Below are 27,012 nucleotides of genomic sequence, written 5' to 3'. Positions count from 1 at the left end.
AACCTTCTCTTTGGTCTTCCTCTCGCTCTCTTGCCTGGCAGCTCCATCCTCATCATCATCATCCTTCTACTACCACTACTCTCTCTCTCTCTCCTCTGGACGTGTGCAAACCATTCAAGTCTGCTCTCTCTAACTTTGTCTCCAAAACATCTAACCTTGGCTGTCCCTCTGATGAGCTCATTTCTAATTTGATCCAACCTGGTCACTCCTAGAGAGAACCTCAACAGCTTCATTTAACCTGCTTCCTGTTGTCTCTTCAGTGCCACTGTTTCTAATCCGTCCATCGTGGCTGGCCTTACCACTGTCTTCTAAACGTTGCCCTTCATCTGAGCAGAGACTCTTCTGTCACATAACATCAGTCCTATTCGAACATACTTCTCTGCCACTCCAGACCTCCGCATGCAGTACCACAGTTCCTCTCTGGGTACTCTTTCATAGGCTTTCTCTAGATCCCCAAAGATACCATGTAGTTCCTTCTGACCTTCTCTGTACTTTTCCATCAACATCCGCAAGGCAAATAATGCACCTGTGGCATGAAACCATACTGTTGCTCGCAAATCCTCACTTCTGTCCTGAGTGTCGCCTCCACGACTCTTTCCCATAACTTCATTGTGTGGCTCATCCACTTTATTCCTCTATAGTTCCCGCAGCTCTGCACATCAACCTTGTTCTTAAAAATGGGCACCAGGAGACTTTTCCTCCATTCCGCAGGCATCTTCTCACCCGCTAGAATTCTGTTGAACAAGCTGGTCAAAAACTCCGCAGCCACCTCTCCTAGATGCTTCCATACCTCCACAGGAATGTCATCAGGACCCACTGCCTATCTATTTTTCATCGCCTTTAGTGACTTTCAAACCTACTCCTTTCTAATCATTGCTACTTCCTGCTGACCCACACTTGCCTCTCCTACTCTTCCTTCTCTCTCATTTTCCTCATTCATCAACTCCTCAAAGTATTGTTTCCATCTATCCACCACACTACTGGCACCAGACAACACATATCCATCTCTATCCTTAATCACCCTAACCTGCTGCACATCCTTCCCATCTCTATCCCTCTGTCTGGCCAACCTGTGTCGATCTTTTTCTCCTTCTTTCGTGTCCAACCTAGCATACATGTCATCATATGCCTCTTGTTTGGCCTTTGCCACCTTGCCCTTCGCCCTACGTCGCATCTCCACGTATTCCTTTCTCCTCTCCTCGGTCCTCTCAGTGTCCCACTTCTTCCCACTTCTTCTTAGCTAACCTCTTTACTTGTATGATTTCCTGTACTTTGAGCTTCCACCACCAAGTCTCCTTCTCCCCTTTCCTACCAGAAGACACACAAAGTACTCTCCCGCCTGTCTCTCTGATCACCTCGGCTGTTGTGGTGCCGTCTCCTGGAAGCTCCTCCTGTCCACCGAGAGCCTGTCTCACCTCTTCACGAAAAGCTGCACAACACTCTTCCTTTCTCCACTTCCACCACATGGTTCTCTGTTCTGCCTTTGTCTTCTTAATCTTCCTCCCCACGACCAGATTTGTCATCTTTGCTCTCTAACCACACGCTCCCCTACCACTATCTTACAGTCGGTAAGATGACATCGTCTGCATAAGATGTAATCCACCTGCGTGCTTCTACCTCCGCTCTCGCGGGTCACCCTATGTTCCTGCCTCTTCTGGAAAAACGGTGTTCACTACAGCCATTTCCATCCTTTTTGCAAAGTCTACCACCATCGGTCCCTCCAAGTTCCTTTCCTGGATGCCGTACTTACCCATCATTTCTTCAACACCCCTGTTTCCTTCACCAACATGTCCATTACAATCTACACCAATCACGACTCTCTCTGTGTCTGGGATGCTCAGAACTACGTCGTCCAGCTCCTTCCAAAAATTTTCTTTCACCTCTAAGTCACATCCTACCTGTGGGGCATAGCCGCTAATCACATTATACATAACACCCTCGAGTTCAAGTTTCAGCCTCATCACTCGATCTGATACTCTTTCCACCTCCAAGACATTATTAGCTAACGCTTCCTTTTAAATCACGCCTACTGCATTTCTCTGCCAAGCTACACCAGGGTAAAATAATTTGAACCCTGCCCCTGAACTTCTCGCCTTACTGCCTTTGCACCTGCTCTCCTGGACACACAATATATCAACTTTTGTCCTAATCATCATGTCAATCAGCTCCCCAGCTTTTCCTGTCATAGTCCCCACATTCAGTTGTCGGCTCTGTGCTTTCCTCTTCTCTTTCTGCCAAAGAACCCGCTTTCCACCGGTTCTTCGACCCACAGTAGCTGAATTTCCATCTGCACCCTGCAGGTTAACGGCGCTTAAAATGAATACAAAATTTCACAAAATACAGCAACACAGTACACAACACTCAATACAAGATAAAAGTATTTAAACCCAAACCAGTTATAATGTTAAAATATTGAAATCAGAGCCCAGACAACAACAAAGGTTGAACCAAAAATTAAAAGTATGGAATACAGCACTAGTTGCATATACAGGGTATACTTATTCCCTATAAAATTCAATCCAAGTGTTTTATGTACATACCCCCAAGCAGTCTTTGAGGGGCAGAGGCAGCAGCCTCCTCTTCTCCTTCACCCTCCTCCTGTTCCCCCCCATCTGCCTGATCAGGTTCATCTGTAACTAGAAATGAAAAAATATAAAGAGTGTGTGAGGGAAATTGAGATGGGAAGATTCATCCCATTCCAAATCCATAATCGATACTGCTTAATGATTGGATTCTTTTATGTCGATTCTCATTTGGAAAAAAGGAGTACAAACAGGTCGATTAGAATCAACTTGTTTAGTTTAGAACTAACATGACCTTACAAACCCAACAGTGAGATCTTAAGAGGCCCACAGGCTTGGTCGCCACAATGGGATACCAGGGGTCCCCATGCAAAAAAAAATAAAAATAAATAAAAATTCTTAAATATTCTTCTGAAGAAATTTGAAAAAATACAAACTATATATTATGTGGCAATTACACAAGAATGTTCAGTAACATGTTCAACATTGTTAGAAATTATTGGCTGCATGCTTACACAACACTGCATACACTTTTATTTGATACAGCGCATTACAGATACACATCCAGATATCCTTATAAACATAAAATTGCATTACACTTACTCGCAACGACGCAACAAACGTACAGCATATCAACATAGGGTGTGTTGGGAAGTTCACTCCGGGCGCGCTCACCGCAACCCGGAACCTTCGGTAACTCAAGAGCGTTGGTCGTGTGTGTGCCACTCGATATAAGTAAAACTGACACATTCAATATGGCGTATGTACTGACGCATCCCTAGCAATAGCCAACACGGTCAGTAGTAAAGTTATAGAAAGTGGAACACGCTCCGTCTCGTGGCGCGGTGGGAACATCGGACTGAATTTCCGAACGGACCCCAAACATAAAACAAGCGGACTAGAACTTTTGCGGTCTCTCGTCCATGGGCGTTGTTCGGAACCAAGTGGAGGAGAGCCCTGCGCCGAATCTTCACCAACTTATTGTTTGACTTTGTATTTTCGAATAAATTCTTAACCTTTTCATTCGGCCTCATCATTGAAGTTCTACCTCGACCAGAATAAAAGAACCGGGCAATAGAGGTTTGTACGGCCGCAGGTTATGCCCGGGCTGCTACTTTTCTTTGTTCCCTTTTCCTAACCTCTAACAACATTTCTGTACAAATTCTCCTTTTTGAAAGGCATTAATTGTTAGTAGTAACATGTTTCATAATGAGGCAAAAGGCACTAACATTATGGGTTAGGGTTAGTTAGTTAGTTAGCTTCAGTATGAACAGCAGAGGACGTGTTTACCTTTGCCGGCCGGCCTGCAGCCAAATTGAGATTCTGCCAAGTTGATGGCATGCCGTGCTTGCAAATGCTTTTTCATATTGCTTGTATTTCCTCCCTTTGAGGAAATTTCCGTTGCGCAAGTGTTGCAAGTCACCCTGTTGTCATCCTTTTTTGTGAAGTGTAACCACACTTTCGAACGTTTGAGCCGCATGGGCGCCATGACTCCTGCTTGGCTGCAACTGCTGAATGACGTCATCGCGCACGTTACGTCCTGTTGGCTGGCCCTGTTAAACGTGATGTGACATTTTTTATTAAATGTGTATTTTGTGGGAGGAAAAAGGTCCAGGTGACTTTAAATAGATTTAAAAAAAAGAATAAAATACAATTAAAACGGCCGCTGGATAACCTTATGGTAACTTCCGGTCGCAATTAATGTCAAGGTCGATAATAGTGTAACACCAGGAAAATTTGCATGAGCTGTTTCTCAGAATGGATTGCTATAGTTATAATTACTGTGTTACATTTGGACTGTGTTCAAATGCACCTTTTATGTGTTATTTTGTACAGACATGGTTTAATAGTTAAACTGGTTGCGTTTTTAGTCGTATGTCTGCTGCTGCTTAAAGTGGCAATCTGCCACCCTTAGAATGGTTAGAGTGATGTAGCCTATTAATGTCACTAGCAGGCAAAGTATTTAATGAACGTCAGCTGATCCACATGTTGCGAAATGTCCACGATGCGTCATTCCTTATACTAGAATGGCTGAGGTGAACAATACCTAGGAATTGTTAACTCTGGAACTGATAGCTGGCGAAGTTAACCCTTACAAAGTGAGAGGCAAATGCACGAACTGTTCTAAAACCTACCCCGGTGTCTTGATCCATCCATCCATCTTCTTCCGCTTACCCGAGGTTAGGTAGCGGGGGCAGTAGCTTTAGCAGGGAAGCCCAGACTTCTCTCTCCACAGCCACTTCCTCCAGCTCTTCCGAGGGGATCCCGAGGCGTTCCCAGGCGAGCCGAGAGACGTAGTCTCTTCGGCGTGTCCCGTGTCGCCCACGTGGTCTCCTCCCGTTGGGACGTGCCCGGAACACCTCACCGGGGTTAACCCTAACCCGTCCTGGAGGCATCCTAAACAGATGCCCGAGCCACCTCATCTGGCTCCTCTCAATGCGGAGGAGCGGCGGCTCTACTCTGAGCCCCTCCCGGATGACCGAGCTGCTCGCCCTATCGCTAAGGGAGAGCCCGGACACCCTGCGGAGGAAACTCATTTGGGCCGCTCGTATCCGGGATATTGTTCTTTGGGTCACGACCCACAGCTCGTGACCCTAGGTGAGGTTAGGAACGTAGATCGACCGGTAAATCGAGAGCTTCGCCTTTGGGCTTAGCTCCTTCTTTACCACAACGGACCGATACAAAGTCCGCATCACTGCGGACGCCGCACCGATCCGCCTGTCGATCTCCCGTTCCGTTCTTCCCTCACTCGTGAACAAGACCCCGAGGTACTTGAACTCCTCCAATTGGGGCAGGATCTCATCCCCAATTTCACTTTGTTTTACACAAAGCTCAATAAAATAAAATGATTCAGCTAACGTGCGCTTTAAAAAGCGCCAGTAGATAAATGACAATCATAGATAATAGAAGTAATCCACGAGATCATACTCTCTCATTTCTCTCAGACTGTCTCGTGGCATCAGGTAGATTTTACCCAAACAGGAAGTTGTTCTTAAAATATTTTCCATGAAAACATTCAAACAGATTTAACAGACAAATTTGACCACAAAGGTAAATACGTATGTATATAAATATATAAACATTAAACAGTCAAATCATACAGAGAGTACACAGTCTTCTGTTGTCATGGAAACCCACAAACTCTCAGCTACAATACATGTTCAGCCCAATCTTCTTTCTATGTTGCAGAAACAGAAAACCATTTCATAATTGACTGTTTTTGTGAAATGTTGTAATATATATGAATAAGAACAGTGTCATATGTATGAGGGGTTAAAGTGTTCATTTTGATAGCAAAAAAAAAATCCCAAATCATATTTAATGATAAAACAATCTGGGGTATATATGTATGTAGTATGTAGTATCTATGATACTACATCAAATGGCGATGGCAGTAATGTAGTAGCATCCTGGGATTGTCTCCTACATGTATGAAAGGGAAAGGTTTTGCGATACCAACGGGATTATTTCTAATCCTTTCTTAAAAGAATGGGTATTGATTTGAACTATGCAGAGTTCAGGGGAAGTTTATTTTGAAATGCCACATCAGATTTGGGTGGGACCTATTTTGGTGAAGACCTGGTTTGGTCTTCAGATACATTTATTTTGAAATACAATATCAGATCTTTATCAAACCTATTTTAGTGGAGTCCTTGGTTGTCTAATGTCCCACAGATCTGGACTGGTCTTGCGATACTAATGGGATTATTTTTTTAAAATTTTTTGAAAAACGATATACAGGTACTTGCAGTCATGTATGCAGATATCAAATAAACTTTATTTTTAATGCATCTCAAGATTCAAATGAACCTTGCTGGTTGCATTCCTAGTTGCGTTATAACAGAGATCTTATTTAATATAATTATTTAAAATCCGAAGCATTGACGTTCCTGTAGGATTTCTTCTTCACGAGTGGAGGCTGGCTTGCCCGCAGTTGTCCACTTGTGTTTGAGAACTCTGCACCCGTTGCACAGTCGTCACTGTACCAGATCATTGCACTATTAGTCACTTTCAACTGCTGTAAATTGCTTGAGTACTCTACATCATTTGCACAATTGCCATTATATCAGCATCACCGCACTGGTGGTACACTCTCATTGCTCAATGACTCCACACTCGTGTTTTTAATGTCCCAAATGTATATTTCGTCATAGTGGCTGTTTGTTGTTATACTAGAGTGGCTCCAACTATCCGTCCATCCATTTTCCGTTCCGCTTCTCTTCACTGGCGCCTATCAATTCATTGTGTGTCTTGAAACATAATAGGCCAACAAAGCTGACTCTGATTTTTAATTTTCATGAGTGCCCTATAAAAGGGTTAATCTATTAAATTTGGGTACCGTAAGCATTTGTTGTTTCATGTTCATGTGTGTACTATGGTTATTTGAGCCTCTCGCCCGAAGATAGCAGGGATTGGCTCCAGCACGCCCGCGACACGAGTGAGTTTAAGCAGTACGGAAAATGGATGGAGCTGTCACATGGTTTGTGCATGGGTGGTAATGTCACAGTGCCTGGAGGAGCGAGATTTGCAATGGAGTTGGTAGAGATAGTTTGTATACAGGACTATGAACTTGTTTGGTTGCATGCTGTAGCAACACAGCGGTACATATGTATAAGTGCCCTTTTAACAATATAGTACCCGAGTGTTATTTGTCACGAACGGAACAGAGGATAGGACCCAAAAATGCACGACTCCAAAACAAATGGACAGTTTCAAAAAGAGAGGTTTAATATGCGGGCAGAGGTCAGTACGCAGGCAGGCAATCCAAAAGCGTGAGGCAAAAAGGCGAGGTCGACAATCGGAACAGGGTCTAGTCTTACTGTGAGTCTTTGACGTGGAAACAAGGAATGCTGGAACGCGACGACGAGGCACAACGAACTGGCGACGAGAAAGAATGAGACACGAGGTTAAATGCAAGGTGTAATTAGGGTGAACGAGGCACAGGTGATGAAAATGCTCTCAGGAGCAGGTGTGTATGAAACGGCGGAAGACAAAAACCGGAACGCAGTTATTAGGGTTTCCTTCGACATTACGTAGTGAAACATGCCTTGTAGCAATTGTTAGTGGCCAAATAAATATTGATAAATAATTAAATCTCTCTCTCTCTGTAATGACATGCATTGTTATATTGCTCTTTTGAATATTTTGTAAAATTGCGATGTGATAGTGGTGGTATAAAGGGCTGGATTGGGTCACTTAGAGTAAATCTCCGCTAAAGGCCCAGGTCCCAAATGCACCGCCTGGCACTGGTATAAATAAATGACATACACGTATTTAACTTTGTCCGAAGACACAAGCCGTAAAAGAAAACAAAAGTTTTACAAAGTTTGGCTTCAATCACGTAATCAATCCAAGTTATCATCGTTAGCATAGTATACACAAGAAATCAGCCCTTCCGTGTTGGTCACGTGACGTTCCGCATACAATAAAGCGCAGTGATTCCCAACCAGTGTGCCGGGGCACATTAGTGTGCCGTGAGCGCTCTTCAGGTGTGCCGTGGGAAATTATACAATTTTACTTAATTGCTAAAAAAAAAACAAAAAAAAAGTATTTCCAAGAAATAAAGTCTTTTTATTCATCTATTTATGCCAGTGAGGCATGGTGACAGACAGAACAAAGAAATGCTCTTCTATTAGATGGCAGTAACTACATGCAGCAATTAATGTATCCCCTTTTTCTGACATTTTTGTTTGGTGGTGTGACGTGAGATTTTTCCATTTTAAAATGTGCCTAGGCTCCATAAAGGGTGGAAATCAGTGGTATAGCACACCGCTGTCAAACTCAAGGCCCATCATTTTATGTGGCTCGTGAAAGTAAATCATGTACAACAATTTAGCTGATTCTTGCTCAAATCTGTACCAAAACTTCAAATTGTCGTATAATTAAGATTGTTAAAATATTGGAAGTATTTTTTTTACAGTAGCTGAACAATGTATTATCCTTGACTTCGGATTTCAAAATTGGTTATCCATCCATTTGTTGTGCATATGCAATTATATGAGGCGATGAACCATTTATATGGTTTCATAGTCATAATGGCCCTCAAGAGGGAAACCGCAACGACAACGTGGCCCGCGACAAAAATGAGTTGGACACCCATGTATGATGGTTACGTCATAATGCCTAATCCCGATCCACACATGGCTAATGACCAGAGGGAGGCGGTAATGCGCGCAAAAGTTGCTTGTGCTTCCTAACCGCCAAAATACGACGACGAAGAAGAAGAAGAAAAAGACGAAGAAGAAATAGGGAAAAAAAGGAAAAACTGAAGCGTTGCGCACAAATTTTGCCAGCGTGACTTTTTGTCTTTTGAGTGATTTCGAAGGCAACTGCGATCTTGCGCTTGAGTAGAATTGCTTGAGATACTTGTTGTAAATCCTTTTATTGCTATTCTGTCGTCTTTTGCTCGTCCCAGGTAAGAATTTGACGCTGCCTCTTCCCGCCCTCGTTTTCTTTGTTTGCACCGCGGCTAACGTTAGCCGCTGCTAGCTCGTCCCCGTCGTCACATGAAGCTGAACACCTCCAAAGGTCTACTTTTGAAACATACCAAAATGTTGGCTTTTCGTCAATCTTCCGAATGTATTCCTCTTTGAGCAGTATCACTCATGCTAACTTCAGTGGAAACCTCTACGTGGCCCAAATAATAACCCTGACATGAAACGCAATGGAAAGTGCGTGTCACGATCATACGAACCATTTTCGCGGTTATCAGTCACTTTTAGCATGATATTGCAAAGAAGACAGCATTACAAGGAACTTTAATGTATTTTCCTGCCCCCCAAAACTCTCAAGTCAGTAGCCCACACAAAACACACACAAAACTTCTCTTGTTTGCCCCACCCCTACACTCCTGTACGTTGCCTCAGGCCAGCCGACCAGACGCTCCTGGAAGTGCCAAGGGCTAAACGGAGGCTCAGAGGGGAGAGAGTTTTTTCTGTTGCTGGTACATCTCTGGTATAACCTCCCCCTAAATCTTAGGCAAGCCCCCTCACTATCTATCTGTAAAACTCTCCTTAAAACCAAATTTTCCCCCTTTGGCTTTCAAGTCAACATGAGCCTCTGCACTGTTTTAGTGTTTAATTATTTTTAACGTCGCTATTTATCTAGTGTTTTAATTTGTCCTATGTTTAATTGTTTTTATATAATGTACAGTGTTCCCTCGCTATATCGTGGTTCACCTATTGCGGATTAAGTGCATTGCGGATTTTTTTTCCATTTTCATATCGCGCATAATTTGCCATATCGCAGGATTTTGAGGGTATGTTGTAATATTTTTGTGCTAAAATAAATGGTTTCTTGCCTAAAATATTAAAACTGTACAAAAAAAAGGGAATCAATTTCATTAAAAAAACATTACAAGGAATACAATTTATATAGTGTACAGTACTACTGTGCATTATTGTATGTTTAAGAGTATAGCAAGTGTTTATAAGATTATGGTAGAGGTTAATAGGAAAGTGGGGAAAATTAATAAGAGTCTGGGGAGCTTTAAAATGGGTATAAATAATCAGATGTGGTCGCTACTTTGCAGATTTCACCTATTGCGGGGGTGGTCCAGAACCTAATCCCCGTGATAAACGAGGGAATACTATACAGCACTTTATGTGCAGCTGTGGTTTTAAAATTCTCTATAACTAAAGTTGAGTTGGTTGGTGTTGCTGTTCAATTTGGGGTCCGAGATGAGTCCTAGTTTTTGCATTCTCAGCATACATGGCAATTATCTTCTTCATTTTTGTTTCACCATCCGCACATCTGCCCTAGCCAGCCAGTCTTGTGTGTGTGGAAAAATGGCCTCTTCTACAAACAATATATTTATTACAATGTATTACATTCTGTCTGATTCAAATCCTCGTCGTCATCTTTGTTGTGTTTCCGAAATTAAAACATCCAATGCTAATCGTAACAACAAATTGTGCATGCTTATTTGTGTATTTCATATTTATTTATTTTAGTTGGAATTACATTGTGGTCAAGTGAGTGCAATGTTGCTCAGTCATGTGACTGTTGCAGGGACGAACGGACGGACAGACAGACATCCGTCATTCAATCACATGGCGCAAAGACGAGGACACGTAAGGTACTTGAAGGTGAGAGAAGCCTCTGAATATGTCTGCGTCAAGGAGTCGAAAGTTGGATTGGATGCGTCTTGCTTCGGCGACAGCAGGTGACCTTACCCAAAGCCTGCGTTTCAGGTGTGCGAGGTGCAGGCATCCCAGAACGACGTCAGAGACGGTCAAGGAGCTAGCGGAGGAAAGGTGACTTTGCACAGTCGGAGCTGGCGTTGGTCAGGTTGACAATGTCATCACGCTGTGTTCGCAGGAGATGTACGACAACGGCTATGGCGAGCACGCTGCGGACGACGACAACGCCAGAACCAACCTGATCGTCAACTACTTGCCGCAGAGCATGAACCAGGATGAGCTGCGCAACCTGTTCAGCAACGTCGGCGAGGTGGAGTCAGCCAAGCTGATTCGGGACAAAGTGGCAGGTATGTTCGCATTTGTTTGCTTGTGACGGATCATATTGAAAGCGTTCAAATGAGTGCAGCAAAGTCGCTTAAGAAGGGTGTCGTCTTAGCATGTTAGCAGCAGACGACGACGACGATGATGATGAAGAGGACGATGATGATGATGAGGAGGAGTACAGGGGGTCCTCGTTTGACGACAGAGTTCCGTTCCTACGGTTGTGAAGGAACCCCAATTTGTGTGACGAAACGCGGCCTATAAAGCCTGCCGCACACCGCGCGATGTGGTCGAACCCGATTGGATTGAACCATCGCATAAAAATAAGAGATGCTACAGCACCACCGCACATAGAGCGACTGTATACATGGACGCCCTGAACAGTGAACCTGTATAGGCGTTTGATGCTGCATATACAGTATATTGTACTTGATCCGCCGGCACGGTGGTAGACTGGTTAGCACATCTGCCTCACAGTTCTGGGGACCGGGATTCCAATCCCGACCCCGCCTGCGTAGAGTTTGCGTGCCCGGGTGGGTTTTCTCCGCGCACTCCGGTTTCCTCCCACATCCTCAAAACATGCGTGGTAGGTTGATTGAAGACTCTAAATTGCCCATAGGTGTGAATATGAGTGCAAATGGTTGTTTGGTTGTATGTGCCCTGCGATTGGCTGGCGACCGGTTCAGGGTGTACCCCGCCTCCCACCCGAAGATAGCTGGGATAGGCTCCAGCAGCCCGCGACCCTCGTGAGGATAAGCGGTAAGGAAAATGTATGGATGGATGTACTTGATCACATTTCTTAAACCATAAAACAAGAATTCAAACAAAATTGTTAGGGCTCTCCTGAGCCGATCTTTGAGATCATAAATCGGTCCAATGTCAGCAGAAAAACAAGGATTGGCTCGGACTGGATCTAAATTCTCAGATTTGACCACTCTTATACAAGCAGTCTGTTTTGGAAATTAAATCAGGAAACAATCTTGTCTTTTGTAATTTTAATAATATCTTTCCAAAGCGAGAGAGAGTCGAGAGGTTACGGTTGCTTTGTGTCTCTGCCTGTTTCTGAAGAACACGGAAGAGCAATGCACAGTTAAACTAAAATGGGAGGGAGATGAGGGAACGAGAAAGACCTATTCACACGTTTATCGTGTCCTTGAGAGAAAAGGGAGGTTGAAGACAGGATGAGAGAAGGGAAGTGCAGTCATCAGTGAAATGAAAGATAGTTTTCTAACACAACTCAGGTTATTTACGTCATTGCTGTCGCATGCTGTCCTAGTTACCACGTTACCTTAAACAATTAAGCTCCTAAGTACATTTTGTAATAAAATGACACAGAAGCGTGGGAAAATATAATAAAAGAGTAGAGACTATATTTTGTCATTTTGCCAGAAGTCCATTCCAGGCTCTGCTCTGCATGCAGAACCCACGTGATCACAACAATGGGGTGCTCAGGTGCTACCATAATAGCAAGCAGTAAGAGTGAACGTTTGTTTGCTTAAAAGTCGTTTATTGACACTGCAGTTGAAGTTCACTCAAGAACTAAACACAGAAAAGAATTACACCTATTACTACAATTTCTGGTGTATAATGCGCACCCATGTACAAAGTATGATTTTGCTTCTAGCCATATGATCAAAACATGAAGTATTATCTGTATTTTGTTGGTTTTTTCAAATAATATTTCCGAAGTTAAGCACTTTATTTGAACACGTAATCCTTTTTTTAATTTACTTGCTCTTATTTTGAAATTCACAGCCCTACTTTTATTTAGTGAATGAGAAACACACAGTTGTGCTCATATGTTTGATTACCCAGGCAGAATTTGTAAGATGGGTACAATTCTTTAAAGAAAAGATGAAGAACCAGGTGAAACACATTTAATTTTATTGTAATGGGATTCAAATTAAACGGTCAAGCATTTCAGAAAAGCATTATCATGAAACAAAACATAACCATAAAGAAATTAATGATGGTTATTGTTCATTCATCAGCCATATAAAAAAAAAAAAAAAACAATATTTTACAAATGCTGCCAGTGTATGTAATCTTATGAGCATAACTGTACATGTATGCTGTCATATGGTACCCCCTGTCATATGGGAATGAAAGTGTAGGGTACATCTTTTTTATAACCACTAGGTGGCAGTGGCATATTGGAATGAAGGTGTACAGCTTTTTCATAACCACTAGATGGCGACATACATTTATAAAATGTGAAAGTTTTTTTTCCCCATTTGCCCCTATACCTATGTATAATGTGCACTATTAACTTGACAATTTTTTGGGGGGGGGATGCGCATTATACAAATTACGGTAAATGTTCAACTACATCACAGCTTTCGTTTCTTTCTTGGTTTTTGTTCACAAATATTGCTAACTCAGAGCTAACAAACAATGGATAAACACCATTGACGAGCTAACAAAGATTAGCATCGAACTCGCAGCCTTATATATCTCAGAAAAATAAATATTGGCACACAAACGCTGTATGAACACACACAAACAGGGAATATAACAATACTCTCAGGCACATGTTCTTCAAACTGTGAAAAACGAGTTTTATTAACAATATTTGATGTTAGGGTTGGGCATCAAGAACCGATTGGAACCGGGACTAAGCTTCCGGTTCTCCCGGAATCATTCCAATTTGAAAATTTTGGTTCCCAGTATTTGCCTAGTCCGCCGACCCCGAAGAGGGTAGCGAAACCCAACAAAGAAGAACACGCACGAAGACGTACTTGTGCACAACAACGCCGGTGGTGAACAAAAGTGTGTCTTGACTTTTGTTAAAATTAATGACCAGTCGCCTCAGTGCAACACTTGGAATAAGATTATATTGTGCAGAGGAGGCTTTCACGATGTGTATCGTCTGTGATGCGCTCCCTCCCGCTCTGAGCCTCAGCCTACACCGCGCGGAACTTCAATGAAGTCAACTCTCAGTCAATTGGGTGAGTGAGACAATAAAATACGTCTATGCCAACATAGAGGCAGCTAACAAGGTAAACGGTTGGTTGCACTTCTGCACTGATGGTTTGTAGCGTTTATTTTAGTCTTCAAACCAACGTAAGAGCTGATGACAGAAAAAAAAAAAAGAAAATCACTGTCTGATTTTTAAAGAATTTATTAGCAAATTATGGTGGGAAGTATTTGGGTCCCTACAAACAAGATTTCTGGCTCTCACAAACCCGTAACTTCACATTTAAGAGGCTCCTCTGTCCTCCACTCATTATCTGTATTAATGGCACCTGTTTGAACTTATCAGTTATCACTTTTCATTGAGCTAAAACTTTACCGTAGCAACTTTACATCACAATGACTTGGGACAAAATTCACATAAATGTCCCACAGTATCACAAACGCAAAACTTGTGCCTCATCGGTGGGTAGGGAAAGGAATCAACGTTTTATAGCATTTTGTTCCATTCATTTAAAAAAATAAATAAATCACCGGTGCGGTGTGAAGTTAACTTTTTGTGCTAAAATGCTGAGTTCCGGTGCGTACCCTTCAAAATAAAAGGCTAGAAGCTTATAACAGGAAGTCAAGTTAAAACATATAAACCATTGGACGTGATAAAAGAGTCCCACATAACTATTTTAACAATGCTGTATTCAACTTTTAGCTGAAACATTAATGAATATTAAGTCAATTGGGTTAGCTCCACACACATTGCCTTTTAGTTAATAGGTTTGATATTGATACTGGTTATAAAGAACCCAGAGTCAAATGTTTATTTTAGTCTATGCTACGGGCTCCTAAGAAAAATAAATGTTCATAATTTGAACACCCTTTATTTAAACCATGTAAACGTTTTTGACCCAAGCCCCTAAAAGAATCGGAATCGGGAATTGTTTGGAACCACAATCGAAATAAGGAACCGGAATCGGTACCGGAATCGCTCAAATTCAAACGATGCCCAACCCTATTTGATTTTGACTTGTAATACTTTCTTTGTGACTGCGTGTGTATCTCGTTGCGTGCACCACACTGCCCCTCAGAGGTCAAGATGTGCACACCAGTTACTTTAAGTATCCCATTAGTTAATAATATATTGGTCAGTTTTTCTCGTAGTACTGTTGCTGGTTATTGTTCTCTGATTGATATTACTTGATCTCGTCTTTTCTAACATTCCATACTACAAAATAAGTAAAGTGGGTATGATTATTGCTGAAATTGGATTGGACTGATATCGGTGTCGGACAAAACTCAAGGCTGCAATATCGGATCAGAAGTGAAAAATTTGGATCGGGACATCCCTATAAAGTGTACATATTTTAACATCGTCTCGCTGGCTCCATTTGAACGTACGCAGCGAGGCAGCTACCTTGCTTCGCCTTTTCAGCCACAGGCGTATTATAAATTGAGTATCGTTAAATATTGATGTACAACACAATAATTGATGCTTTATATACTATTTATATGGATTGAGGCAGCGCGGCTCATCTAAAAACCCGGAAATGTATTTTCAGAGTGAGGGAAAGCTGTGCATTTTGATTGGCTGTAAGCCTCGACGGTGTGTACCTGTGATTCAAATTTAGAATGGAGGCAAAACCAGTGGCCTTCTACCAATATACTGACTCTCTCTCCTCTGTACGTGTCCTAACCATCCAAGTCTGCTCTCTCTAACTTTGTCTCCAAAACATCAAACCTTGGCTGTCCCTCTGATGAGCTCATTTCTAATTTGATCCAACCTGGTCACTCCGAGAGCGAACCTCAACATCTTCCTTTCCGCCACCTCCAGCTCTTCTTCCTGTTGTCTCTTCAGTGCCACTGTCTCTAATCCGTCCATCATGGCTGGCGTCACCACTGTTTTATAAACTTTGCCCTTAATACTAGCAGAGACTCTTCTGTCACATAACACACCTGATTCCTTCCGCCACCCGTTCCAACCTGCTTGGACCCGTTTCTTCACTTCCTGACCACACTCACCATTGCTCTGGACAGTTGACCCCAAGTATTTCAAGTACTCCACCCTTGCTATCTCTTCTCCCTGTAGCCTCACTCTTCCCCCACCACCCCTCTCATTCATGCACATATATTCTGTTTTACTTCAGCTAATCTTCATTCCTCTGCTTTCCAGTGCATGCCTCCATCTTTCTAACTGTTCCCCCAGCTTCTCCCTGCTTTCACTGCAAATCACAATGTCATCTGCAAACATCATGGTCCACGGGGATTCCAGTCTAACCTCATCTGTCAGCCTATCCATCACCACTTTAAACAGGAAGGGGTTCAGGGCTGATCCCTCATGCAGTCCCACCTCCACCTTAAATTCGTCTGTCACACCTACAGCACACCTCACCGCTGTTCTGCTGCCCTCGTACATGTCCTGTATTATTCTAACATACTTCTCTGCCACTCCAGACTTCCGCATGCAGTACCACAGTTCCTCTCTGGGTACTCTGTCATGTAGCTCCTTCTGACCTTCTCTGTACTTTTCCATCAACATCCTCAAGGCAAAGAATGCATCTGTGGTACTCTTTCTAGGCATGAAACCATACTGTTGCTCGGAAATACTCACTTCTGTCCTGAGTCTAGCCTCCACTACTCGTTCCCATAACTTCATTGTGTGGCTCATCCACTTTATTCCTCTATAGTTACCACAGTTCTGACTTTTCCTCTATTCCTCAGGCATCTTCTCACCCGCTAGAATTCTATTGAACAAGCTGGTCAAAAACTCCACAGCCACCTCTCCTAGATGCTTGCATACCTCCAGAAGAATGTCATCAGGACCCACTGCCTTTCCATTTTTCATCCTCTTTAATGCCTTTCTAACTTCCCCCTTACTAATCATTGCCACTTTCTGGTCCACCTTGCCTCTTCTGCTCTCCCTTCTCTCTCATTTTCCTCATTCATCAAGTCCTCAAAGTATTCTTTCCATCTATCGAGGACACTACTGGCACCAGTCAACATATTTCCATCTCTATCCTTAATCACCCTAACCTGGTGCACATCCTTCCCATCGCTATCTCTCTGTCTGGCCAACCAGATTTTCTATAGGTGATATCACACAAAAACATTCCCCAAAAAAGAATTTATCCGACTCACAAACCTCAATTCCTCCAGAACCCATCAACCGATTTTCAAAATTCTTGAGGCCTTGTACACGGGTTGAAGTGGCCGTTCTGACACAGGGCTCCAGACTACGACCAAATTGGTCGTATATGCGACCTTCCTTCAGCTTGTGCAATACAAAATTTCATCTTGTCACATTTGCGCGAGTGCATGTTTTAATGGTTGAAAGTCGCCTTTTTTTCCACTGCAATCTCCTCCTCCTGCATGAGAGCGAGCAAGAGAGAGAGAGAGACAGACATATAGAGAGAGAAGGGAGTGAGTGAGCGCTTTGACACCATCTCAGTCATTATGAATTCCATTTGAGTTAAAAGCAACCCACTTGAATATCATTGGGCGCCTGCTGCAACATAATTGATTGCTTCTTCCACATAGGACGCACTATTATCACAGCACCGTCCCGTACATGCGCACCACATATGCAGACAGACAGGCTAGTAGTACGCCGTTATGTCTGGCCAGTGAAGTGGCCACCACATGCCTATATTGGTGGCGGCCCGCTACTTATTCATTTTAAATGACAAGTGTGAGCCTTTAACTCATCTGGACTACTGGTGAGCAAGCTAGCTAGCCCACACCTACCTTTTCAAGTCCAGTAAGCTGGTAAAATCCGCCCACTGCAAGTCACCTACAGCTTTTCTTTTTACACACATTATCAATTCAGTGCTGCTACATTTGTGGGCTGTTAGTATATTCAGTACAGGACATTTATCTAATGTGAAAGTGGAGCTGGAGAAGCTTAATTTCTCTGCATTCTCCACATGATCAAGTTTTCACTTGGACTGGGCTGCATAAAACCAGAAGGTATTTCCCCGATCGTCTCAAAATTACAAGTGTGTGTGTGTGTGTGTGTGTGTTCGTGTGTTGGAGGGGTGGGCTGTACCGCTAACAGCAAAGATTGCCTACTTAGTTTGTCTTTCGTTTTCATTTCACTCATAAATACAGTCTTGTGCAAAGATTTTAATAACTTTATGAAGCTAACAAATCTATGTCTGTCTGTCTAAACCCTGTTTATAGCATAGACATATGAAGACACTGTATGTCCAAAGTTAAAAAGCCCAGACTCCTTTAAAGAGGATGGTATATGAAAACAAACTATCATTAAAATAAAGTGCAATAATTGCAGTAGTAATGATTTATCCATGTTCTGATTGAAAAACATGATGTGTAAAAATACAGACATTGGACTTGAGGCCGCAGGTCTTGGACACTTTGGTGAAGAGAGGGCCTGAGCTGTCAACTGATCACCACCTGGTGGTGAGTTGGCTCTGATGGTGGGGGAAGATGTGTTGTTTATTTTGAGGGTCTGCTGGGAACGTCTGTCAGAATCCCCTGTCAGAAGGAGTTTCAACTCCCACCTCCAGCAGAACTTCACCCACTTCCCGAGGGAGGTGGCGGTGTGTTCCAACTACAGGGGATCACACTCCTCAGCCGCCCCGTTAAGGTCTATTCAGGGGCGCTGAAGAGGAGGGTCCGTCGGAATGTCGAATCTCAGATTCAGGCGGAGCAGTGTGGTTTTTGTCCTGGCTGTGGAGCAGTGGACCAGCTCTTCACCCTCAGGAGGGTCCTGGAGGGTGCATGGGAGTTCGCCCAACCAGTCTACATATGTTTTGTGGACTTGGAGAAGGCGTTTGACCGTGTCCCTCGATGAGTCCCGTGGGGGGTGCTTCGGGAGCATGGGGTACGGGACCCTCTGATACGGTATGTTCGATCCCTGTACGACCAGTGTCAGAGTTTGGTCCGCATTGCTGGCAGTAAGTCGGACTCGTTTCCGGTGAGGGTTGGACTCTGCCAAGGCTGCCCTTTGTCACCGATTCTGTTCATAATTTTTATGGACAGAATTTCTAGGCGCAGCTGAGGCGTAGAAGGGGTCCAGTTTAGTCACCTCAGTATTGCATCTATGCTTTTTGCAGATAATGTGGTTCTGTTGGCTTCATCAAGCCGTGATCTCCAACTCTCACTGGAGCGGTTCGCAGCAGAGTGTGAAGCGGCTGGGATGAAAATCGCCACCTCCGACCTGAGGCCATGGTCCTCAGTCGGAAAAGGTTGGCGTGTCCTCTCCAAGTCGGGGATGAGTTTGCGAGCGAGGGAAGAATGGAACGGGAGATTGACAGGCGGAACGGAGCAGCTTCTGCAGTTATGCGGACTATGTATCGGTCTGTTGTGGTGAAGAAGGATCTAAGCCGAAAGACGAAGCTCTCAATTTACTGGTCGATCTATGATCCTACCCTTACCTATGGTTACGAGCAGTGGGTCTTGACCGAAAGGACAAGATCCCGGATACAAGCAGGCGAAATGAGTTTCTGGGCTCTCCCTTTAGAGAGAGGGTGAGAAGCTCGGTCATCCAGGAGGGGCTCAGAGTCGAGCCGCTGCTCCACCGCATTGAGAGGAGCCAGATGAGGTGGCTCGGGCATCTGGGTAGGATGCCTCATGACGCCTCCCCGGTGAGGTGTTCCGGGCACGTCCCGCCGGGAGGAGACCCCGGGGACAACCCAGGACACACCGGAGAGACTACGTCTCCTGGCTGGCCTAGGAACGGTTCGGGATCCCCTCGTAAGAGCTCGATGAAGTGGCTGGGGAGAGGGAAGTCTGGGCTTCCCTGCTCAAGCTACTGCCCCCGCGACGTGACCTCGGATAAGCGGAAGAAAATGGGTGGATGTTTGGGATGGTGATTTTAAATAGCAAAAAAAAAATTTGTTTTGATAGTAAATACTTTGTCAACTAGCGTGAATAATCAGAAATTATATCTATATGGTGGTGATACACTTATGCAATTATTTTTAAATGTATGTCAATCCTATGGTTGTGGTAATGCTCAAAATGAAGTGGTAACTTTACCCAGGGGTTGAGGGTTAGGAGCCCTCACTAGAAGAACTAGTGCCTTCTGAGTCAAACAAATGATCAAATAAATGTGTAAAGCCTTGGTTTATTTAAAAAAAAAAATATATATATATATAACACTGCTTGTTTCGGACAAATTTGTTCACAGCAACATACTTTCCAAATATCACATCTCGAGTCACTGTCAATTGAAACTATGGCATGCCATGGTCATGCTGTACAAATCTTGTGCTGGTGCGACCAACTGAAAAAGTTGGTCGCACCGGTGCCATGAGTGCAAAAGTTAGTGTAGCGCCCAAGTCGACTTTCTTGACAAGGGGGACAGGATCGCTGACTGCTGGCACCCACAGAGGGAGTGTGGGGGCGTGTCACTTTGCCCGCACTAAGCAGTCAAAAAAAACAACACGAAAAAAAACCGAAAACATCTCACATTGCTGATGGAAAGTTTTAGCACTATTGAAAGCGGCACTATTGAAAGAGACACTATTTTTGCGTGGTATACCCTGAAAGTAGTAAGCAGCCCTCTCCTAGTTACTGCGAACCATGTTTACTCCGCCCTTGGTAACCTGAAAAGGTGCCATCGCATTCGCCAGACTGTCGTGAAGCGAGGACGCCCTGGAAACGCGAGTGACGAGAGGTGTGTGGACTCTCCAGTGATGAAATATTTTATTTTCAAATGTCACCACATTTGTTTTATATATATATTTTTTATTTTATTTTTTTATTTTTTTTTTTTTTATTTACAACTCTGCCACTCTGTGCTATTTTTTTTTTTTTTCCTTGTACACAGAAAGTGCATTCGTGCCCTGCACCATGTGAATTGTTTTTTGTTTGTTTTTACTGATGGCTGTCATTCTTTTGGGAACTCTTGTTGCAATTTGTGTGTTTGAATGTTGAATTTCATGCTGTTCCTGAAGATCATGTTACAAGACCAGTTCACACCACACACAGCTACTTATCTTTTTCAAAACGGGGGGCAGAATAATGTTTTTTGGTCGAACTGGTCCTTTCAAGGAAGCGCAATAGTTATGCTGTTGCTGTTGTCAATGTTGCCTTTGGTGCTGTATATTATTAATGAGAAGTGTAAGCGTAATGACGATCATAATCATGACCTGAATGGTTTTTTTTTTTAAGTTTCGTTAGCGTTTTTGTAATATCACACCAGGTGAAAGGTCATTTGGCCTTAGGAAGAATTTGTACACTGTGCACTTTTGTTGACCTCTGTCATTTTGTTGTTGTTTTTGTTTTGTTGTTTTGCTTTGTGTTTCTAGGCAACAGTTTAGGTTACGGCTTTGTTAACTTTGTTAACGCTAGTGATGCCGAGAGGGCAATCAGTTCCCTCAACGGCCTGAGGCTTCAGTCTAAAACCATCAAGGTAAAGTTCCACTTTCACTTGCTGCTCTGTAGGGGGCGCTCTTTCTCAAGCATCCACCAGGTACTCAACATTGTTTTTGTTTTCCAAAAGAACTTGTCATTTCTACTGTGCCTGACTTTTATTTTTATAAGATGATTCTTTGATTTCATCAAGTATTAATGTCTTTTATTTATTTATTTTACAAACCTGGCTGTTTGAAGCTTTTGTTTTGATGTAATGTGACATTGCCCAAAATGCTCAATGAATTTTTGCTCCTGAACGTGTCAACTATTTCTTTTGCATAATCTGAAGTTGTGTGGAGTTGTTAAAGTTTTCAAGCCTTTTCCCACAGGTGTCGTACGCGCGCCCCAGCTCGGACACCATCAAAGATGCTAATCTGTACATTAGCGGCCTGCCTCGCACCATCAGCCAGCAGGACCTGGAAGACATGTTTGCCCGTTACGGACACATCATCAATTCCCGCGTGCTGGTGGACCAAGCATCAGGTACGCACGCACGCACGCACGCAGGCATCAGTGGTCTCTGTCTGTGTCACACATGCGCTCGGCCTTGTAGGTTTGTCGAGGGGCGTGGCCTTCATCAGATTTGACAAGCGGGCCGAGGCCGAGGATGCCATCAAAGAGCTCAATGGGCACACGCCTCCTGGCAGCTCTGAGCCAATCACGGTGAAGTTTGCTGCCAATCCCAACCAGGCCAGGAACTCTCAGTTGATGTCTCAAATGTACCATGGCCAACCGCGACGCTTCGCTGGTCCTGTGCACCACCAGGCACAGCGGTTCAGGTACATCTACGCATACAAAACCCCCCTCTGCTCATGAGAGAGAAACCCACAACAATCACTGAAATAACTTGAAACTGACAAAAGTCATACTCAGGGAAAAAACAGACTGAAAATTAGCTGATGAAAATCAGACTAGACTTTTTTTTGTTTGTTTTGTTTTATGAAACGGGTGGACAAAGATGATGGTACTCCTGGAAAAGATTTGAGTTTAGGGACATGCTAAACCTAGGCATGTCGTCTATTAGTGATGTCACCATACCAAAATTCTGACTTCAATACTATGCCTGCATAAAGTACCAGAAAATAAGTAGACTTTACACCGATTTGATCGGGCTGATCGGTATCGCCCGATATTTAACATTTTATGCTGCTCGGCTTTGTCATAATTCGCCGATCCGATCATTTACGTCATTGATCGGCTCCGCAAAAGACATTAACTCCGCGTCGCCGCGTGCACAGTATATTTGAATTCAAATTACCGTGGCGACGACAACAAGAATGGAGCGTGCCGGCTTGACTGTATTGTAAGGATAAACTGGGGAAAAAACGTGTGTTGGTGGTCGCCGGTGCTCAGGAGAGGATGTCCGTTTAAGGCTTGCTTGAGGTATGTTCATGTACTTTTAATACGATACGGCTCACAAGGAGGCAATAAAATGTTATGTAGCCTAGCAAGCTAGCGGTAGCACAAACGATTGGACGTAAACATGCAGCCGTTCTGTCGAATCATGTTCTAAAGTTTCGGTGCGGGTAAAGTCATTTAATTAAAAATAAAGTAATTTAATTACAGTAAGTTAGCACCCATTATTTCTGTCATGGAATGTTGGTTTGACCTGACTGATTAGAATCCACGATGTGACTAAAGCAGTGATTTCCAACCTTTATCGAGCCAAGGACCATATTTTACAATTGAAAAATCTCACGGCACACCAACAAACAAACATGTCACAAAAAGTGGATACATTAATTACTGTGTTTACTTCCTGCCATCTAATAGAAGACCATTCATTTAGTCTGTCTGTCACTATGCCTCACCGGCATAAATAGAGGAACAAAGATACATTATTTATTGTAAATATGAATTTTTAAGCAATTAAGTACACAAGTATATACAGTAAATGAACAGGTCATTTAAATAGACACATTTCTCCATCTTGTGATCGGATCGGTTATCGGTTTTTTAAACTCTGATCGGTCCCAAAAATCCTGATCGTGTAAACCCTAAAAATAAGTATTTTGCCAATAACAAAAGTTCATCTCAATACTTTGTTATATACCCTGTAGCGTATATTAGTTGAATAAAAATGTAATGAATTTAGGACAAAAGAATAAGATGGAAGCGCCGCCTGCGTTACTTCAGGTTTAGCGTAATTTTAAATTACAACGTTAGAAATCAAGCTATTTTATCTAGAAAAGGGGCACCACATCACTTTTTAGATGTCTAAACTTCAGAATCAGAATTATCTTAATTTGCCAAGTATGTCCAAAAAACACACAAGGAATTTGTCTCCGGTAATTGGAGCCGCTCTTGTACGACAACAGACAGTCAATTGACAGAGAACACTTTGGAGACATAAAGGACATGCTGTGCCTGCTTCCATCCCCACGGAGTGCGCCCAGGCCCCCAAAAAGGGTAGCTCGGAGTGCTGGCAGGATGCCCTGCAGTGGGGAAGGGTCCGATTTGTCCTCATCACCTTGTGGTGAGGTGGGGCGTCCTGGCTGGGCCAGTCTTCGGCAAGTTGGTCGGACGAGACGAGCTGACTCTGAGAGAGAGAGAGACAAAAGGGGGTGGTTCTCCCCCCTTCCGTTCCCACCACCTTCGGGACCAAAAGGGAAGCTGGACCGCCTCTGAGTGTTACTTTTCCATTTCAGTATTTTGTCGTGGTTTAAATCCAGTGGAATAAAATATTATTGGATGTAAGATAATGAGACCATTTTCCCGATTTACATTGTCCCACGGCCATCCTCTTTAATCCCTGTAACGAATGTTATGTGATGTTGGGAACACTGTAATATTTGCAATGTGGCATTTGTGTGGTGTGGAGTGAAACATTTCATCTGGTGCAGTTGACAACAGACTCGACATCAGACATTCAAGTTTGCAGAAATACAGTCACTAGTGGCGTCCATGTAAAGTTCTTAAAATATTAAATCCCAGTAAAGTCCGGTAAAGACTGTGGTTAATGAACCCGCGTCTGCAGTGGCATTCCTTCGCCTGTGGGTGTCGCGAGCACTCCGTCCATTGTCCCGGCTTGACTGGCCAAGTGTCGCAACAGCGTAGCAGGGAGGGAGACTCCTTTGTTGGTGAGGCTCTTTGGACTGGCTGGTGGTGGAAGTTCATTAATTTAGCGTTGTGGTGCAAAACTAGTTATCTTTTGTCTCCGCTTTGATTCTCCAGGTGCTGGTAATTCACTTAGCGTCGGCGTGCAATAGGAGATGTCTGTGTCATATTGTGAGGGTCTGCTGGGAACGTCTGGCAGAATCCCCTGTCAGAAGGCATTTCAACTCCCACCTCCGACAGAACTTTGCTCATGTTCCGGAGGAGGCGGGGGACATGGAGTCCGAGTGGACCATGTTCCGCGCCTCCATTGCTGAGGCGGCCGACCTGAGCTGTGGCCGTAAGGTGGTCGGTGCCTGTTGTGGCGGGAATCCCGAACCCGTTGGTGGACACCAACGGTGAGGAATGCCGTCAAGCTGAAGGAGGAGTCCTATCGGGCCTTTTTGGACTGTGGGCCTCCTGAGGCAGCCGATGGGTGCCGGCTGGCCAAGCGGAATGCATCTTTGGTGGTCGCTGAAGCAAAAACTCGGGCATGGGAGGACTTCGCTGAGGCTATGGAGAAAGACTCGAGGAAATTCTGGTCCACCATCCGTCGTCTCAGGAGGGGGAAGCAGCGCATCATCAACACTGTGTACAGTGGGGATGGGGCGCTGCTGAGCTCGACTGGGGACGTTGTGAGCCGGTGGGAAGAATACTTCGAAGGCCTCCTCAATTCCACCGACACGCCTTCCCGTGAGGAAGCAGAGTCTGGGTTCTCTGAGGCGGACTCTCCTATCTCTGGGGTTGAGGTCACCGAGGTGGTTCAAAAGCTCCTCGGTGGCAAGGCCCCGGGGATGGATGAAATTCGCCCAGAGTTCCTAAAGGCTCTGGATGTTGATGTCTGGGAGGAGACCCCGGGGACGACCCAAGACACGCTGGAGAGACTATGTCTTTCGGCTGGCCCGGGAACACCTCGGGATCCCCCCGGAAGAGCTGGATGAAGTGGCTGGGGAGAGGGAAGTCTGGGCGTCCCTGCTCAAGCTACTGCCCCCGTGACCCGACCTTGGATAAGTGGTATAAAATGGATGGATCTCGGTGGGCCATTTTCATCGTAGGTACATGTCAGCTGTGGGACAAAATTAAGAAAACAAATCCTGAATATCAGTTTGTATGATTTATAAATCCCAGACATTGTATTACATAAAATAAGTATTTGATACTATGGAAAAATAGAAGTTAATAATTTGGTAAAAAACCTTTGTTCCCAATTACAGAGGTCAAACGTTTCCTAGAGTTCTCGAGCAGGTTTGCACAGACTGCAACAGGGATTGCGCTCCACTCCGCCAGACAGATCTGGTCCAGATCTTTTCGGTTTCGGGGATGTCGCTTGGCAACATGGCAAAGATTTTCAACTGGGTTCAGTTCAGGCGTAGAAACTAGGTGGACCACTCCAAGGACATTGAGATGCCACTCCCCAGTTGGCCGGGCTGCGTGTTCACGCGGGTCATTCTCGCAGAGCTGCCACCTCAGCCAGCGAGGTGATGAGCGGCTGCCGCCAAGATGGTAGTCTGCATGGGAGGGCTACGGAGGCAACCAGCTGAGGCACCGCACTAACTTCACTTGTGGGCAATAGCTTCAAGTCGGCAGGATAACTCAAAGTCACGGCCGGCGTCTTTTTCGCTACTCTCGACGACGTGTTTCACTCCACGTTCGACAAGCTACAGACGAGAGTGGAGCAGGAAAAGGGCGACTGCTTGGCTATTGTCAGACACATTTCTTCCATGTTTGATGGAGTAAATACACCCCCAGCTGATCACCGTGATCCAACTGAAATGTATCGTGATCACGCAATGGCCCAGCACTGCTATAGCTCATCTACAATTGTGTTCCCTGTGTTCTTGGCATCTTAAAGAGCAGGTCTGCGAGAGCCAGAATTTTTGCCGGTTGATGGGTGATACTTATTTCATGCAATAAAATACAGTCGTACAATGTGATTTTGTGGATTTTCATTGTAAATTCTGTCTCTCTCCGTTGAAATGTAGCTATGATTTAAAAAAAAAAAAAAAAAAAAAAACGGACAGAGATCTCCATAGTTTGCAAGTGGGAGAGCTTAATGATGTATCAAACTGCTGTTTTGCCCACTGTACAAGATCATGTGACTGACAGCCGTTTTCACCTTCAGATTCTCTCCAATGAGTGTGGAGCACATGGGCGGGGGTGGCGGGGCTTCCGGAGGCTCATCTGGTTGGTGCATCTTCATCTACAACCTGGGCCAGGAGGCGGATGAGGCCATGCTCTGGCAGCTCTTTGGGCCTTTCGGCGCCGTCAGCAACGTGAAGGTGATCCGAGACTTCAACAGCAACAAGTGCAAAGGCTTTGGCTTCGTCACCATGAACAACTACGAGGAGGCGGCCATGGCCATACACAACCTCAACGGCTACAGGCTGGGAGACAAAGTCCTCCAGGTCTCCTTCAAGACCAGCAAGGGACACAAGTAGACCCCCTGCCCTTTCCAGGTGCAAGGTGGTGGTTTATTTTTTTGTTGTCCCCCTCATAAGTAGCTCATATGAGTCAGCGGACACCCATTTTTGCTGTCCCGATGGGTGGGAAAAAAATACTTTAGTTGAAGGTCAGATCCTTCTCATACTCTACAATGTTGCTTGTTTGATGTCAAATCGTTCAAACTAAATAAAAACCCATCCAAAAAGTCA

At 44.2% G+C, this 27,012-nt stretch overlaps 1 protein-coding gene and 1 long non-coding RNA gene across 4 annotated transcripts in view; one reads left to right on the top strand and one right to left on the bottom strand.

The window, feature by feature from the left end:
- The window catches only part of LOC133480492 (uncharacterized), a 5,974-nt gene extending 1,916 nt beyond the window's left edge, over window positions 1-4,058 (bottom strand). Inside the window, exons 1-2 of the long non-coding RNA XR_009789280.1 lie at window positions 3,813-4,058; window positions 2,541-2,636 (exon numbers count right to left, since the gene is read on the bottom strand). This is a non-coding gene — a long non-coding RNA (uncharacterized LOC133480492). The remainder of the gene's footprint in view (window positions 1-2,540; window positions 2,637-3,812) is intronic.
- Window positions 3,421-27,012, top strand: LOC133480482 (ELAV-like protein 1). 3 transcript variants are annotated; one of them, XM_061778582.1, is made up of 9 exons: window positions 8,743-8,937; window positions 9,389-9,500; window positions 10,533-10,609; window positions 10,715-10,777; window positions 10,842-11,010; window positions 21,163-21,266; window positions 21,598-21,751; window positions 21,822-22,047; window positions 26,484-27,012. In XM_061778582.1, exons 3-9 carry the CDS (start codon window positions 10,574-10,576, stop codon window positions 26,797-26,799), a joined length of 1,068 nt encoding a protein of 355 aa, XP_061634566.1. In that variant the 5' UTR covers window positions 8,743-8,937; window positions 9,389-9,500; window positions 10,533-10,573; the 3' UTR covers window positions 26,800-27,012. The 3 variants fall into 3 exon arrangements, with proteins under 3 accessions (XP_061634565.1, XP_061634566.1, XP_061634564.1); XM_061778581.1 differs by lacking the exons at window positions 8,743-8,937; window positions 9,389-9,500 and adding an exon at window positions 3,421-3,602; XM_061778580.1 differs by lacking the exon at window positions 9,389-9,500.

The sequence above is a fragment of the Phyllopteryx taeniolatus genome, chromosome 7, assembly GCF_024500385.1.
Source record: "Phyllopteryx taeniolatus isolate TA_2022b chromosome 7, UOR_Ptae_1.2, whole genome shotgun sequence".
Classification (NCBI taxonomy): domain Eukaryota; kingdom Metazoa; phylum Chordata; class Actinopteri; order Syngnathiformes; family Syngnathidae; genus Phyllopteryx; species Phyllopteryx taeniolatus.
This window is presented reverse-complemented; position numbering and strand designations above follow the sequence as displayed.

Excerpts from the sequence above, each read along its gene's own strand:
- LOC133480482 (XM_061778581.1), top strand. The coding sequence starts at position 10,574 with ATGGCGCAAAGACGAGGACACGTAAGGTACTTGAAG. Across the intron at positions 11,011-21,162 it reads GATTCGGGACAAAGTGGCAG|GCAACAGTTTAGGTTACGGC; the intron begins GTATGTTCGCAT and ends TTGTGTTTCTAG. Across the intron at positions 21,752-21,821 it reads GCTGGTGGACCAAGCATCAG|GTTTGTCGAGGGGCGTGGCC; the intron begins GTACGCACGCAC and ends TCGGCCTTGTAG.